We start from the raw sequence: 18,262 nt of genomic DNA on the forward strand, positions 1-18,262 counted from the left end.
ACATTTGGCTGGACAGTCAAATACCACACAATGGCTGCCTCAGAAAGACACATCAGTAATGGTTGGAAAAGAGAGTGACTGTGTCATAGCAGCACATATTTGCCAAGAATCAGAACATTGCTCTCTGTTGTATGAAAATTTTAAGAAAACCTGCGGGAAGGAATCAGAACAATGCAAGACCCTCGATGGAGGCTACCTGTGTGCTGCATTAAGAGAAAGCCTGAAAGAAACGATATTGTGGAATTGTCATTGCAACGACCCTTCAAAAGCAGAGTGCACTGAAATTTGGAAAAGTTTGTTTGAAGACATTTGTATACAGGATGCTCAGATGAATCAAGTTTCAGCTTTCAGTGACAACTATGAAGATGGATTCAAACAGGACTTTTTTTCAGGTTGGTATTCTAAAGAAGAACTTAGGAACGTATATTAATTAAAGAATGTTTAACTTCTGATCCCTGCTTTGTCATTTCTGCCTGTTTCTCTTAGGAAATTAAAAATAAAAAATGAATGCCATGACTTTGTCCAAAATGGATTATTAAGAGGCAAGCAAGGCAAATGCTAAAAGGTTTTAGCATAATGTTAATTGTATTCACTTATTCATTCATTTGGAAAATACTTATGAGACATTTAAATGTGCTAGGTATTATACAGCACGATTTAAAGAAACAAAACACAATAACAAAACAAACACCTGGCCTTCATTCAAGAAGTTGTTTGTTGTTGAAGTTGTTGTTTGTTAGGAGATTTCAAAAATTAAAGAAATAGATAAATTGCGGTTACATGCTCTTATTTATTTATTTAATAGATCTTTCTTTTGAGTCCCCACCATGTCTTAGCCCATGTGCTCAGACCTGGAGGAAAAGCAAACGAAACACACAACTTGTTGCTCTCTAGGAGTTTACACTCTACATTGAGGAGCATCTTGAATCATTTTCCCAGGCAACAGACTCTGAGACAGAGGTTTGCACACAAAAGATGTGTTTGAGCTGAGGGTTTAGGAACAGAAGCTAGAAGGAACTAAAGAAAACAGGATTAGGTGGAGGGAGAAGCTGAAATACAGAGTAGCTGCCTCAACCAATATTGTTTATTCCACAGGAAGTTTGGGCATGGAATGAACATTGACAAAAGGGACATGATCCTTGCCCCACTCCTCGGGGCTAGTCCTTCTGGATGAGCTGTTCCCTGGGAAAATCTGTCACCTTATCTGTGGCAACTTTCTTCAAATGATGGCAATGCCTAGAAAGGAACTGATTTCTGTCATCACCCAACCAAATTTTCTGCAGTCGAGGAAATGAAAGCCTGGGGGGTGTCTTAGTACTGGGCCACAGAATCCAGTATGGGGACAAAGAGAAAATTAGAAGGATTAATGACATAAGATGGATTTTTTTTTTAAAGATTTTATTTATTTGTTTGAGAGAGAGAGAGAGCATGAGAAAGGGTCAGAGGAAGAAGCAGACTCCCTGCTGAGCAGAAAGCCTGATGCGGGTCTCCATTCCAGGACTCCATCATCATGACCAGAGCTGAAGGCGATCGCTTAACCAGCTGAGCCACTCAGGCACACATAAGATGGATATTTTAAACAACGTGAGTGCTAAGGAGAAAACTGAAGCAGAGGGGGAAAAAGAGGTCTGAGTGGGTGATTTGTAATTTTAAGAGGATAGCCAGGAAGTTGCACTCTTAAGTTGCTGTTTGAGCAAAGACTAAAAGAGGTAAGGGAATGAACCTAATGGATATTTGGGAAAAGAGCAGTTAAGGTAGGAGAAATGGAGAGTTAAAGGCCTTCAACTGGACCTGTGTCTGGAGGTTTGAGGAAGAGCTAAGGGGAGACACATAGGTAGAAGAAAGAATATGGGAGTGTGGGAGGTAAGATCAGAAATAAAACAAGGACAAGATCAGGTAGGACTTTCTAGGTCATTGGCTCTTTCCCTCAGGGATACAGAAAATTTCTGAAGAATTTTCATTAAGAGATTGTCATGATCTTGTTCCTATTTTTAAAAGAATAATCCTGATTTTTTTTAATTGATCATTGACTGGAAGACAAGCAAAGGCTCAAGTAGGAAGACCAGTTAGGAAGCGTTTATAATGACAGAGAAAAATTGAGAGATGATGGACCGCTGTGAGAAGTTGTCAGTTCTGGATATAGTTTGCTAATAGCAAACCATGTGAGGATGGAAGGAAAAAAAAAGGAAATGGAGGCTGAGTTCAAGGTTTTTGTCCTGACTTACTAGAAGGATACGGCTGCCATTATTTTCATTAATTACTACAAGAACAACCATAGGAGGAAGAAGCTTCAGTAAGGGACAGAGAAGTCAGAGGTCAGTTTGGGACATGTTAAGTCAAAAATGATATAAAATACCCAAGTAAATATATCAAATTTAGCAGCCCCACATATGGAATTGTTGTCTAAATTCTGTGTATGACACAACAAAATGGGATCTGTAGAATAGGTGTAAGTCTAAGGGGGGTGGTTATTCACTTATAGATGATAAATAAGCCCATGGCCTAGATGAGGTCAACAGAGAAATGCATGCTATCTTGGGCCAATGTGGTAGCAAATTGAGAAAATAACAGATTCTGGACCCAGTTGGGGGTAAAAAAGAATTTTCTTGTGCTTATACCTTCTTTTTATGGGCAGCAGATGGGCAGGAAGGGAGGCTGTGCAGGCAGCTCAATGAAGGACAAATTGAATCATGAAATCATAACAGAAGTCACTATCCTAATAGTCAATGGCAACAATTCAATTTTATTTTAAAATGCAAATCTGATCATACTATTTCCCCTATCACTTTATGCAAATGTCTATTCACACTCCTTATATTTTGTTTGGATTTTTTTTTTTTAATTAGATCTCTGTATTCTGTGCCAGTCTGTGGATGCTCCAGGACAGGAACTATATATCTGTGTCTTCAGTCTGACACTGGGTACATAGTAGGGACTCAGCCAATACTTCTTGAATGAAAGATTTGGAAGTAGCTGACCAGAGAGTTCCCTTCCATCAACACAATTCTCTAGTTCTGTGATTATAATTCCTAGAAATTCTAAGAGACTAACATAATCAGAGGTGCAAATCATCCTTAAATTGTATTTCAATTTAATTAAGACTCTACTAGGAAGGATTTTTTTTTTAATTCAGACAATATTGCTTCTGTAATTTCTCCCCAGATTCTTTGTTTACTTCAGTACACATGGTCTGATTGTCAGCATTTGTTTAAATCTTCAAGTAACTAAATCCTCAGAGCAGGGCTATTTAACTCACTTGATATTTCGGGGTGTGGGGGGGGTGTTTTTCTTAAACTAATTTTGTGTATCAAGGGTTAAATAAGTGTTACATGAGCTCAAATAGATTATTTCCTGATTATTCATTTAAAAATTAACCCACAGGGGCGCCGGGTGGCTCAGTGGATTAAAGCCTCTGCCTTTGGGTCCTGGGATCGAGCCCTGCATCAGGCTCCCTGCTCAGCGGGGAGCCTGCTTCCCCCATCTCTCTCTGCCTGCCTCTCTGCCTACTTGTGATCTCTGTCTGTCAAATAAATAAATAAAATCCTTTAAAAAATAAAACAAAATAAAATAAAAATGTAACCCACATTCTTCTATTAAATTTAAAAATTGTTTACTAGTGAATTAGTCTCTTTATTTTCTTTCTAGGTAACATGGAAGAGGATAATCAATCCAAGTGGAATCTAACTACTCTTCCCTATCAGGGTAATTTTTATACATTGTATTTTTTATCTACACTGTAAATACTAGACAGTATAATTTAAAACATAGTTACTAGCTTTCTTAAAGATATGCCAATATGAAATGAATTCTGCGGTTTTTTACTAGTCTAATATTGCAACAAAATTACTGTATTTCTTCCATTCATGTATCTAAGTAACTGTTTCACCTATCCATCCTCTGTTTACAATTATGCTGAGGAATACATTATAATTAAAACCAAAGACTAGATCTTGGTTAAATTTCACAGGTATTTTGATCACATAAGTTAATTGTTTGAGGCTGTTTTTGTGTATATATGTTTGGGGGGGGTTGTGGAAGCACTCACATGTAGTTGTGTTTTCCAGAATATGAACATCTTTATGTGCTAGAATAAATACATAACTCTGTGGAGCCTTTAGTCAAGATTTTTGCCCAAAATAAAAGGTGCAACAGAACAAAAATCATTTTGATTTGAGCCCATGAACTCACCATAAGCTATAGATCTCAAATGCAATTTCTGAGGATTTATTGTTTGTGTTTGAGAAACTTGGACTCAAGATTTTTTTTTTCCACTCAGTTTTAGCCCTACACACTCCCCATGGTTTCTAGATCACAATATGTACCCAGTATAAATGAAAGATGATTCAAATAGTCCACTGCTAATTTATACTAACTCTTGGGGGAGGGCTGCGGAGAAAGTAACGTTGGCCCCAAGTAGCACATTGGTACATCATTGCGTTTTGCTCATAGACTTCTCAGTGTTTTGCAGATTCTGTATGTACAGATTTGTGTTTACTTTTCCATGACCTGGACATATCCTTGCTTTCAGGAATCAAAGGAATCCAGTCCTGTTTGGAAGTGGCAGAGGCGTGTGTAGGGGATATGGTCTGTAACACACAGTTGGCCCCTTACCTTAAAGCTTGCTCAGCAAATGGAAATCTGTGCGATGTGAAACATTGCCAAGCAGCCATACGGTTCTTCTATCAGAATATGCCTTTTAACATTGCCCAGATGTTGGCTTTTTGTGACTGTGCTCAATCTGATATCCCTTGTCAGCAATCCAAAGAAGCTCTTCACAGCAAGCCATGTGCAGTGAACATAGTTCCACCCCCTACTTGCCTCGATGTAATTCACAGCTGCCGAAATGATGAATTATGCAGGTGAGTAAAAACACGCATACCTTACTTTCTTATTTCGGCACCTTATTTGTTACAGTCCAGTCCTAACACTTGATCTCATTACATTAGCTGGAGTTCCCACCCTCATCCAACATGATGTAAACAAAGCCAGACGACTTGTATTTTTCAATCTGGGGTACATGTGTAGTGTCTTTTTGAAATTCAAATGCAGAACATGTTTTTGGAATAAGTGAATTCAGTGTGTCAGGATCTGGTAGCCATGAAATAGTATTATTATAATTATACACCCAAGTGAGACTAATGAATTAGTAAATAGACCTGCCTGGCATGTCAGTTTAAATGCCATAGAGTTTTGACATGGCACCTCTTCAAACCTCAAAATGAATCTTTCTCTCTTAGGCTGGAGATCCGGGAGGAGAAGATAGTTTGACTCCAGTTTGGACATCCCCAGCACATATGTATGCTATGATGTCAGAAATGTACCCATTCTCCTCTTTCCAACCTCACACCCTTGATTTTCAAGGGGAGTAATGACAGTCATGTATTTGTTTATTTAAATAAATAATTATCAAGCACCTACTACTCTTCGGTCATCAGTGCATACAAGGGCAAAATGCTTGTCCTGCTAATAATTCCACCAAGTAGTTTATACTGCAAAGCATCACCCACTGAATTAAAATTAGTAGTGAAGGATGATTCATCCAGGGAATCCTAAACTATATTCTAGTAGGGGGAGAAGGATAATAAGTCAAAAGGTATAGTCTAAGGTAATGAGTGTTGTAGAGATTAACAGGCAAAGGGAGAGGACAGAATGAGTGCCTCTGTGAATGGGCAGAAAGAGCTGCAGTGCGAACAGTGAGGTCCCAGTAGGGAGCATTTTACCAGATTTGAAGATGTGGGAAAGTGAGCCTCTCTCAGTAAGCATCTGAAAAAAGAGATACCAAACAGGTCAACCAGTGTTGAGGAAAAAATACAGCATGTTCAAAAAGCAATGAACATGGGGGAGAGCAGTAGGAGATGCAGTTAGACGTTAAACTGGAATGGTGGGGCAGGCAAGCTTAGATCACATAGGGCTTAGGGGGACACTAAGGACTTGGATTTTGCTCCCAGGGAAAGGGAGGGGTTCTGGAGGATGTTGAGCAGAAGTATGAATGAACTGGTTGACTTTTTAAAACTTCTACTCTTGCTGCTAGTTGAGACTAGACGGAACCTTTGCAGGTAATTACTCTTGGGAGCCATAAATCTAATTCAACACTGACTTTTTCTTTCCCTCACTACAGTCTTCATTAACACATTTCCTTGTATATTCAAGATGAATTTATCTTTTGTGTGGTAAGAAATTCACAGTGAAGTGGGCCTCTTTGGATGAATAAGAAAATGCAGCAAAGAATGAGAGTACTGAATAAATCTGATGAATCAAAATGATTTGTAACATTGATGTTACCAAGTTAAGTAACTTTATTTAAACAACCAACATTAAATTATATAATTTAATAGATGGATTCATCTTTTGCTTCTCTTCAAAAAAAACTTCATATCAGTTTTCCCAGTGTCTTGAATTTGGGACTATTTAATTTCATTTAAATAAATAAAACTCCATAAATAGCAAAATCACTTGAAGATCAAAATAAACATTTAATGTGGAAGAGTAGTCTAGTGTGTGATAGCTCAGAGCAAGAAGGATCACATTTGTCACATTTGCATTTTTTTCTGAATTTCACAGCTAATTTTCTGAATGAAATAACTTCGAAGAGTAGATAAGTCACACGACTTAACTATAGCAAAACACATATTTTAAAATGAGTAAATGACTCCTAGGTACAAACTACTCTCTATCAACTCATAAATGATAAACCATACTGTCAACACTTAGATTTACATAATATTTTCCATAAAACTTTTAACTGCATTAAATTGTTCTTCTGGCTCAAAACTTTTGTAGGAACTTCTTAAATATAAACTTTAATAGGCACTGATTATTTTTCCCATAACATTAAAAAACTGATTCCTTTAAAGTTACTTAAAATATGAAATTATTACAAATAATATTTCTGGATAAGTGGAGTAGCACCATGTGGACAAGTAAGCTCATAATAAATGCCTATATACTCAAAGGTTTTCATGCTTGTTTGACAGTGATCTGTTCAAGAAAGGGTAAGAAGTAATTTTAGGTGATAAATATTAAGTAGGCAGATTAATATCCTTGGTTGCACTGAGAATATCTTCTTTCTGTGAAAGTTTTAAAAATGAAATTATTGTACATTTTCCAGACTTTTCATTCAAATCTAGTATAGCACAAATCAAATACGTAGTCAGAAAAGTTATGAATTGATATCATTCTAATGGGTTATCTCAGTCATTAAATAAACTCCTAATTCTTGCTTTAAATTAGCTCTTACTGCCGGAGAAGCTCAAAGTTTTTATAAATTCTCATTAGTCTGCTCAGAAATATTGAGAAAAAGGTATAGTACCTTCCGTCCTGTGTGAGAACTGGCTGGAAAGGTCAAGAGACTTATATGAAATCACTTGGTGTGAGACAGTGGCCAAATGCTAGCCACAAAAGTACATTCTGCTTCAAAAATCCTGCTAATAATTCCACCAAGTAGTTTATACTGCAAAGCATCACCCATTGAATTAAAATTAGTAGTGAAGGATGATTCATCCAGGGAATCCTAAACTTAGCCTCTGTCTTTCATCACAAAAGGAAAATAATTCACAAGGTTTCTCTTCTTTGACAGTCTCTGTTAGAATGCCTGTATGTATTAACTCTGTGTTCAGCTATGTACTGGGGTTTAGAAGGTCTTTTGTTTGAGGCCAGTCTTTCATTAGCTGAGGCAACATCACGTGCTATTGCAAGATAATATTATTCAGAGGAATTGCATTTCTTGATTCTTTCTAGGAGGCGCTATAGAACATTTCAGTCAAAATGTTGGCAGCATGTGACTAGAAAGTGCCATGAAGATGAGCTCTGCGTCAGTACCTTAAGCCAGCAGGACCTCATTTGCTCAGGAAGTGATGACTGCAAAGCAGCTTATATTGGTACCTTTGGGACAGTCCTTCAAGTACAGTGCACCTGTAGGACCATTGCACAAAGTGAAGAATCTCTGTGTAAGATTTTCCAACACATGCTTCATAGAAGATCATGTTTCGGTAAGTTATATATATTCAGTAGATCATACTTTTTTTTTTTTTTTTTTGTCTATGCAGCACAAAGTAATAATCCAGCATAGAAAATTTAACAAAGACAACCTTATGTTTGCTATTCCATTTTATCTTTTTAAAAGTTTTTTTAAAGTGTTTTATTTATTTGAGAGAGAGAGATCACAAGCCAGTGGGGGGGAGGCACAGGTTGAGGAGGCAGAGGGAGAAGCAGACTCCCTGCTAAGCAGAAAGCCCGATGTGAGGGTCCAGCCTAGGACCATGGGATCATGACCTGAGCTGAGGACAGATGCCCAACCTTTTACTAAGCCATACTGGTGCACCTGCTATTCCATTTTAAAATGTATTTTCTGATTATGTTTTGTGTATTTGTCATTTTACTCATTTATATGTAAGTGGTATATGTGTTTTAATGTATATGGTTGGCCACTCCTAGGTATCATTTATTGATTTCAATATCAACAGCATGCAGGATTTATCCTACAAGATTACTGGGTATGTCAGATATCTACCATGAACAACAACCCCAAAATGTAGAAGCTTAAAATAACCACTTATTGGCTCATAATTCTGGACAATGGGCTTAGCTTAGTTGTGTTGTTCTTCTGATGGTCTGCTGGGGGCCACTCAAGTAGCTACTGTCATCAAGGGATTCAGCTGAGGCTGGATGGTCCAAGATGGTATCCAGCAAGCACTACTGACTGGGATGCATGATTCTCTTCATGTGTCCTCTTTAGCAGTTGACTCTGGACTCTTACACAGGTGATATCAGCATTCCCAGCAGGTAAGCCCTGATCTGCATGTACTTACCAATTATCTGCATCTGTCAGATAATTGGTAAGTACATCTGTCATTTGCTAATGTCTTGTTGGACAGAGAAAGTCCCATAACCAAATTTAGAATCACTATGAGAGGAAACTATACAAGGATATATATTTTTATTATTATATTATATTATATTATATTATATTATATTATAATAGAGTCTTTGGGTGATCATTAATTTAATCATCTAATACAGCTGTCCCAACCTCTGTAAAACATTGACTCTTGGATTTAGTTTTTCTGCTTTTGGTCTTTAACATGTCTGCTCATCTACCTGTAATGAGAGGCTGGAAACATATTCTTTAAAGGTAATATTTACTCAATATTATGAATTAAAAAACTGAGATTTAGGAATTTTACTAATTGGTCCAGAGCCTCAGAATAAGCAAGTGGTTGACAAAAATATGTGTAGGCATCTTATAGAGAAAAAAAAAAAATCTAAGGATGTGATCACATATTAATTCAAGACATCTCTGTCATCCATCTTCAAGGGTTTGTCCTTATAGCTATCCATGTCTTAAAATAACCCCAGGCCCACTGGCTCTTCATTGTAACCATGGAACCTGCAAATACTATTCCCAGGAGAAAATCATAGATGTTTACTGTTTTATTGCAAACCAGATTTTTATATTTACACAAATTTGACAGATATTGTTACAAATATATCTATACCATGCCCATTTAACTATATATAGATACACACATTTTAAATGTTTTCTTTTTTCTTAGATACTAAAAAGATACACATTAACTAATGTGATCAAAATTGTGATTTGTTGTGTATTAGATTATAGATACACAACTCAGAGTGCATGGTTTTAATTCCAACAGAGGTCTCTGTGGAATTTTTACAATTTCTATAATTAGCACCATTTCAAATCAAATTTCATATTCAATTGAAATCATGATACAGAGTGGAAAATTGTAACATTACTTGTGTTGAGCCATATTCCAAATAATGGAATATTAGGTGGATAATTCTGTTAGAACTAAAGGTACTTATAAGGAATGGTTAATAGAATTATGGAAGGAAATACCAAATAAAATAATTTAAACCAGCAGAAATAAATACAGTTATATTACCATGGTAATTTATAAGTGGGTTTTTCCATATTAAATGATATCCAGGAAAAAAAAAATAGGAAGATTCTATATGTCAGCAGTAAATCAGTTCCTAAAAATGCCAGTTCCGACAACCTAATTCCAGTTCCGAGTCTGTTTTTCTCCCATGTGTTTTTAATCATTGTTATACTTTATGTGCATTGTGTTTAGCTGCTGTAACCTGTACACAGCCAAAAACATTTGTAGGAAAACAAGAGAAATGGACACTTAAAAAGCCATAAACATCGAAGTACTATGTAATGTTCTGGACAAATGAAGATTCAAAACTCTTTCACTTTCTTTACTCACTTAGACTAAACTTTGTGAGATTTTCTTTTCAAACATCACTTACTAAAAGTAGGAGTTTCAAGTGATAGCTTTGAAGAATTAAAGGAACGTTCATGGCCTTCCGTCATAGTTCTTGAATTGATAGGAAATGTTTCAAAACAAAGCAAGAACTAAGTCCTTCAGCCTGGCTAGTTCTTACAAACCCTTATTCCCTGTTCCAGGTACTGAGAAGAAGCACAACAACAGTTTTGAAGGAACCATTTCCCTAACATGTTTCCACCCTGAGTACTCACATCACTGTGGCCTGCTCATGCATCATCAGAATGATTCGTCCATGTAGCTCCTTTGTAAAGCTCTTGAGCTTTGGCTCACTCTTCTTGAAAGGAGCTGAATGGAGTAGGGCTGAGAGGGTAGTTTTGGAAGATTTTCAGTTTGCCACCTTTGTTTGGCTTAGAAGCATTATTTTTCAAATTCATTTGACCCCAGATGGCAGAAGGCAAGGCATGTTACATTAGTTTTTGATGTGCAATGTCTTCTATTACATTAATTGTTCCATTAACTGTCCATTAATTACAATGCTGACTACTCCCACTAAAATGACTTCATGACTAGCTAATCTGTTGTTGCCTGAAGTTTGAAAAACACTTACTTGGAGCACAAGTTCATCTGGAAATAATCGGCATGGATGTCTCCAAGCCAGTCTTATAATAATTACAAGTAATTGTAGTTAGCATTTATTGAATGCTTATTTTTCAGTTACATTTTCTCATCTAGTCTTAACATTTCAGTGAGTTAGATACTATTATTTTCTCCATTTCATACATGAGGAAAAGGAATCTAAGGGATAAAATGGCTTGCTCAGGGTTCTACACCCGGGAGCAGGCAGCAGCCTTAGGATCAAACCCAGGCTGGCTGACTTGGAACCTGCTATGGAGGCTGCTCTGTTCTCCTTCCTGCCTGTGAAATGGTAAAGACAAGCTCTAATCTGCGCATGCTCCAAAGCCCTCACTGTGGGAACCTCTTAGTTCTGCTAGCTTTGAAAACAGGCAGAAGAACCTACCTCCATTCCTGCGTGCAGGACTGGATTTAGGCAAATTAGCTTTTTCCTGAACAAATTGTGTATTTGGCCACCAACTTCCTCTTAACTTCACACGTTTGGATCCATACAGACTTCCTTTTCCCCGATATCTTGCAGCACAGAGCAAATTTATGACAGAGCTCAGAGAGAGGTGGGTAAAATGGAGGAGAGAGGAACTGGTTTAGACAGATAAGCTTCCAGAAGTGGAAGGAACAGAAAGAGCACTGCTGTGTTTCCTTGTTCCCTTGAAGGACTCAGTCTGCAGATGTGAGGGTACCTGGCACTGACAGGAATGTTCTATTTTGCCTTGCTCAACATTGCCTTTTTTAATGTCAACTGTAGTAAAAGAGATTTGAACACATCCCTATTCTGCCTTTAAAGACTCAGTTTTTTTCTTTTCTTTTTGAAGAATGATTTTTAAAGAATAAAAATAAAAAGAGACTACCTTTCTCTATTAAATCCTATGGGGAATGGAAAGCATATCAATACAGATATAATAGAAGTTTAAACAAAATTTAAAGAAAACAGAAATAAAAAATTCTGCCCCTAATCCCATTCTTTAAAGAGAGTCAAGGTTAACAAAGTCGATGCACATTATTTTGAAACTTTTTTTATTGTAATACATATGTAACTTGAAAACCTTGTATGCATGTATGCATGCATGCCCCCCCACACTGATGCATACATATACACATATTTTTTAATGGAATGAAACTATACATAATTCTTTACAATTTGCTTTTTGTTCTGTTTTGTTTTGTTTTTGTTTATAATTTTATTTTATTTTATTTTATTTCTTTTCTTTTCAGTGTTCCAGAATTCATTGTACAGTTTGCTTTTTAACTTGAAAATATATGGTGGTACATTTGTAATACATACATATTTGATGACTTTATTTTTTTTTTAAAGTTGCATAACATCCCACGGTATATGTGCACACACACATGTGTACACATTTGTATACCATAATTTATTTAATCTATAACTAATAATGTGGACATTTATGTTGAAAGTGATTGTTTATTATGATAGGCATTGTTACAATAAATGTCATAGCACATTTTAATTGGCATTTCAATAGACTATATTTCAAACAGTGAGATTAGTAGACCATTGGATTTTTATATTTTTAAATTTGGTTAAAACGGGGAGAAAAAAAAAGCTTGTTCCAATTACATTCTTAGAAAAATCTTAATGTTTTAATTGACATTTTTATGATAAGTGATGCTGAACATTTGTTCAGTGGTTTGTTGGAAATGTTCTGTCTTTGACCTACTCATATTCTTTGCCTGAAACATCTGCCTTTTTTAGTATCGGTAAGTGGAACTTTTGTTACCTGTATCAGAAATTTGTATTGATATGTGAGAATTCACTAATCTGCACACCTCTTAAAATAATCTTAATTTCATAATCTCTTAGGGAGAAGTGATGATCTGTTATATTTGGGCTTTTGCTCAGATCTTGACCTGCTATGTGTTATCTGGGTTACGTAAATAGGAAGTTTTAAAATCATTTCTTGAATAGTCAACCATTGTTCAACTGGGTAATCTCCACTGCCATTAATAGTTATTAAAGAAAAAGTAGAATACAAAACCAAAAACAGACTCTTAAACTATATATGACAAACTGGTGGTTACCAGAGAGGAGGTGGGTGGGTGAAATAGGCGAAGGGGATTAAGAGTGCACTTATGCTAATGAGTACTGAGTAATGTATAGAATTGTGAATCGTTACACTGTATACCTGAAACTAGCATATCACAATGTTACCTATACCTGAAAAAAGCATAATTTGGGAATGATTTTTTAAAAAATACATGTATGGGGACACCTGGGTGGTTCAGTGGGTTAAAGCCTCTGCCTTCAGCTCAGATCATGATCTCAGGGTCCTGGGATTGAACCCAGCATTGGGCTCTCTGCTCAGCAGGGAGCCTGCTTCCTCCCCTCAACCCACCCCCCCTGCTTCTCTGCCTGCTTGTGATCTCTGTCTGTCAAATATATAAATAAAATCTTAAAAAAAAAGACATGTATAGAAAATAATATATCTACCATTCAATTTAAGATAAAGAACATTACCATTATTTTTTGTTTTTTAAAAATGATTTTATTTATTATTTGAGAGAGAGGTATGTGAGTGAGTTCCTGGAGGAGCTGAGGGAGAGGGACAAGCAGACTCCTGCTGAGCACAGAGTCCCACTCACAGTTCCCTCCCAAAAACCTGAGATCATGACCTGCCAAAATCAAGAGTCAGATCCACTGAACCACCCAGGTGTCCCTATTTTTTAAACTGTTTTTTTATTTTTTTTAAGTGTTTCTTCATATCCCATCCTTTCTTCCCAGATTCAGAGGTAAACTATACAGCAGTACACATATGCATGATACATAACAGAAATACGCATACATGATATTGTCTAGGACAGTTAGTTCTCAATCTTTACTGCATATGAGAATCACCAAGAGATTAAAAATTCTGAGGCCCAGTAAACCAACAAAATTTCATTATGTGAAAGCAAGACATGGGTGTCAGGAGGGCTAGTCTCATGGGCATATGGTCAGCATAGTCACACAGGCTGTGTGCTCAGAAGGGCCCTGAGCTTGGGGCTTCATGTTCTTGAAGTTTTTAATAATTGCATCACTGAATTTGTGTTTTGTAAATAGATTCCAGTGGAGCATAAGTGCAGTGCTTGGAGCCTTATCTCATATATGCTCCTGCCTCCTGCCACTTCCTAGGGACCTACAGGTTCTCAACTGCCTGCCCACCCCTTGGCGTCCTGGGTACGGCTCAACGCTCCTTCTCTCCCCACTCTTTACTTGCCACCAGACATTTGTTTTTGTATATTTTTAATGATATTGAGCCTTCCAGTACATGTATGTAGATTTTCCTTGATGACTTTCAGTAAGTTTTTGTCAATAAAAATAACTTCTCAATATTAATTTTCTAATATAACTTTGGCTATAATTATTTCTAGATATTACTAAATATTACAATTGCTGCTTTAAATCAAATCTTCCAAATCAAATCTATTTTTAAACTATAGTTGAATAATAGAAATTGATTGATTTTCATACATACATTTGTGTGCAGCAACTTTTTTTAAATATAATTTTTCCAGTGTTCCAAAATTCATTGTTTATGCACCACACCCAGTGCTCCATGCAATACATGCCCTCCTTAATACCCACCACCACGGTCACCCAACCCCCCCACATCCCTCCCCTGCAAAACCCTCAGTTTGTTTCTCAGAGTCCACAGTCTTTCATGATTTGTCTCCCCCTCCAATTTCCCCCAACTCGCTTCTCCACTCCATCTCTCAATGTCCTCTGTGTTATTCCTTATGCTCCACAAGTAAGTGAAACCATATGATGATTGACTCTCTCTGCTTGACTTATTTCACTCAGCATAATCTCTTCCATTCCCATCCATGTTGATACAAATGTTCGGTATTCATCCTTTCTGATGGAGGCATAATACTCCATTGTATATATGAACCATATCTTCTTTATCCATTAGTTTGTTGAAGGGCATCTTGGTTCTTTCCACAGTCTAGTGACTGTGGCCATTGCTGCTATGAACATTGGGGTACAGATGGCCCTTCTTTTCACTACATTTGTATCTTTGAGGTAAATACCCAGTAGTGCAATTGCAATAGGGTAGCTCTATTATTAATTTTTTAAGGAATCTCCACACTGTTTTCCAAAGTGGCTGCATCAACTTGTATTCCCTCCCACAGTGTAAGAGGTTTCCCTTCTCTCCACATCCTTATCAACACTTATTGTTTACTGTCTTGTTGATTTCAGCCATTCTAACTGGTATAAGGTGGTATCTCAATGTGGTTTTGATTTGAATCTCCCTTATGGCTAGTGATGATGAATATTTTTTCATGTGTCTGTTAGCCATTTGTATGTCTTCTTTGGAGAAGTGTCTGTTTATGTCTTCTGCCCATTTTTTGACAGGATTATCTGTTTTGTGTGTGTTGAGTTTGAGTTCTTTATAGATCTTGGGTATCAGCCCTCTATCTGTAGTGTCATTTGTGATTATCTTCTAACAGTCTGTGAGGTGCCTCTTTGTTTTGTTAGCTGCTCCAACACAACACTACACACACCCTATATGTATGTGTGTGTGTGTGTGTGTGTACTACATATATACAGTAACAGGCATAGCATATAACGGGGATAACATAACCTCAGTAAAAGTTTCCATTCCAAGGGAAAATGAGAGGATAATAGCACACAGTAATGAAATCCTGCTTAATAGGCATTGTGAAGCTTCTCTTGCAGTGTGGATTTTCTTTGTTAACTGGGAAGGACTACCTTCTCTGGTTCCCATTTTGCACTCTGGAAGTTTCTTTCTTATCCATCTTCCTCCATAGCCATATCTGAAGAAGGTTTGAGGAAAATACCCTCCTTGGGGGATATGGAGGTCTCAGAGACTGTATCCAGTTCACTGTTTAAGGCATTAAAAGTTTAGTGGTCACAGATTTTTTGCCAATGGACTGGTGGCTCCTTTGGCAATATAATCTCTTAAAAAATGTGTTATGTTTCTAATCTTTTTTTTTTTTAACTTTTATTCAGCTATATGTGCCAGTAACCATAATTTAAAAAAAAAAAAAAAAGTGTCTTCTTGACTTGGGTACTTGGGTTCCAAGTCAGCCTTATTTCCTTGATTCCTCAACGCTATGCCCCCCTCTCTCATGTAATGATTAATTTGAACAATAGACTAAAGTGAAAGTGTAAGTGAAAATGTAATACCTTTAATTTGATTTTCACTGCATAGTTGAGTCAATTTGTTTAACTCAGAAATGCTGGGTTTTTTATGATTGGAGATTTTTTTTTCAATCTTACCTCTTACTATTTGGAATCCAGAGGCAGTCAGCTTTCAGTGTTGGGTAGTCCTCATTTTTAGCTGGTCTCTGCTTGAAAAACCAACCGTTTTTCTACCTAGTCATATCTTTATTGTAAAACTCTGCACAATGCCATCAAGAGTAATGAATTCACACTATCACTCTAGCTCTTTCAAGTTGCCTTGCTCCTTTTGGGACCTTTCAAGGTGCTTGGAGAAATGTATCATAGAACTGTCTGGTAGAAGAAAGGGGAACTGTATGGTAGAAGAAAGGGGAAAACCTTGATCCTTTGGATCCTGTCTTACATTTCTGAGGAGTGGTCCCATGAGCCTTGATTCTCTGGAAATTGTGGATAGTGTATCAGTGAATGCGGAGTGGAGCCCAAAGTACATTTCACGCTGCAGTGACAGAAAATCACTGAGGAGTAAAGAAGAACGTGTATGGTGCAAAGGCCAAGGTAAACACTGTCATGTTGCATCTGCACAAAGACAAATTAGGCATTTGGGGAAGCATTTTGATGATAAGGAACAAAGACAAATCCATATGCATCCATATGCATCGTTGCCTCCTTTAGAGTGAAAGGATAATGGTATCATCAATCTGCCACCTACCTGCCAGACTGTGGGCACAGTGTAGGTCTCTGTTGTTGCTAGGAGGTTTGGTATTCATTACTAGCAGAACTCTGATGGATTTGCCTTAGAGAGAGACAATCTATTCTGTGGGGCCCATGCATAACCACTGTCATTGTCACCACAGCTGCTCTCTCTTCACACTCATTGCACAGGTCTTGGGTGGCTGAATAGGAGGTAAGATTTGCTTCCACAAGGTAGATCATCAATTTTCCTGGTTGTTGAGGGCCTACTCTGTAGTAGATATTGTGCAAGGCATTAACCCAAGATAAAAAGATCTACCTTCTTAGTACCACTATCATGGGTGTTTCCATATGTCTCTTTCCCTCATTTGCCTCACCATGTCTACAGTCATCCAGGTTTGTTCTTTTCATCTCTCTAATCAAGAAGTTTATTACTTCAGTTTTAACTTCTATCCACCTTCTTCTCTACAAAGGGGACAATCAGATGTACTGCTCACGTTTGGCCGGTTCCCTTCACCACTATCTTCTAAGGCCAGTTCTAAGTGGATCTGTGGTGTGACAGGTGTCCATTTACAGTTAGCACTGATATACAATGTTCTTCTTTCTGGGAACCAATGATTTAATGGATCTTATAATACTCAGTAGACTATTAAGAGCTATATTTCAAATAGCAAATGATCTTCCACTGTCAGTGGCATAACCTTGTTCCAGAGCATGAGGGATCTGAGCCGGAACCCTCTTATTAGGGATTGCCAGAAATTCTATATTTATCTAGAAAGTAAATGAAATTAAGTGGAAAAAGTGCCCTTTACACAGCAAATATTCTGTACATTTTAACTGTCCAGCTCATAAAAAACATTGTTTTTGGTCCCAGATCCAGGACTGAAGCATTGAGTGTCTTTCCCTAATGTTTTACAGAGACTACGCACATTGTTAGGAATTTCTATATTAATGTTTCACTAAAGCCAGCTGGTTCCCCAATTCTGTTAGGAACAATCTTTACAATGTTAATGAAGAGCCTGATGATCACAAAGGCAACCCCAAAGTATTAAGAAGATGGACATTAAATTGTTAGTTCTCAAACCTGTTAATTAGAAAAATATAGAGAATGTGTTTAAAATACATTTTATCTAACCCAATTATTCTGATTCAGTGGGCCTGGAGTGGGGCTCAAAACTCTATATTTAAAAAAAAAAAAATGACCCAGGTGGTTGTGATTTTCAACCAAGTTTGGGAACCACTGCTCTAATCCACATGTGGGAAAAACCTGGTCACCGGCCATAGGTCCCAAAGCCTCTTTTTGCTCACACCTCTCAGAGAATGAGAAACGTCTGTGTTCAGAAAGGCAAGACTAATATCACGCAGCTTTCAAGGTGGTCTGCTTTACCCCAAGTGCCTAAAAACATAGTTGGCATACATTAGCCACTCAATAAATAGCTAATGAATGAATGAACACATGAATGAATGAATGAACCAATGTATAGTGTCAGCACTGTCTTCTGAATATTGTTTTTCTTTCCCTGATTAGAACACTTCTAATAAT

The 18,262-nt window shown here is 37.1% G+C and overlaps 1 protein-coding gene across 1 annotated transcript in view; it reads left to right on the top strand.

Annotated features, from left to right (window-relative positions):
* GFRAL (GDNF family receptor alpha like) overlaps positions 1 to 18,262 on the top strand; it is a 55,636-nt gene that overhangs the window by 14,102 nt on the left and 23,272 nt on the right. The window contains 3 exon segments of the mRNA XM_004772416.2: positions 3,646 to 3,702; positions 4,529 to 4,859; positions 7,738 to 7,988. Of these exon segments, the coding sequence (XP_004772473.1) occupies positions 3,646 to 3,702; positions 4,529 to 4,859; positions 7,738 to 7,988 (639 nt within the window).

This window comes from Mustela putorius, unplaced genomic scaffold (genome assembly GCF_011764305.1).
Source record: "Mustela putorius furo isolate JIRA1106 unplaced genomic scaffold, ASM1176430v1.1 tig00003983_pilon_pilon_pilon, whole genome shotgun sequence".
NCBI lineage: Eukaryota > Metazoa > Chordata > Mammalia > Carnivora > Mustelidae > Mustela > Mustela putorius.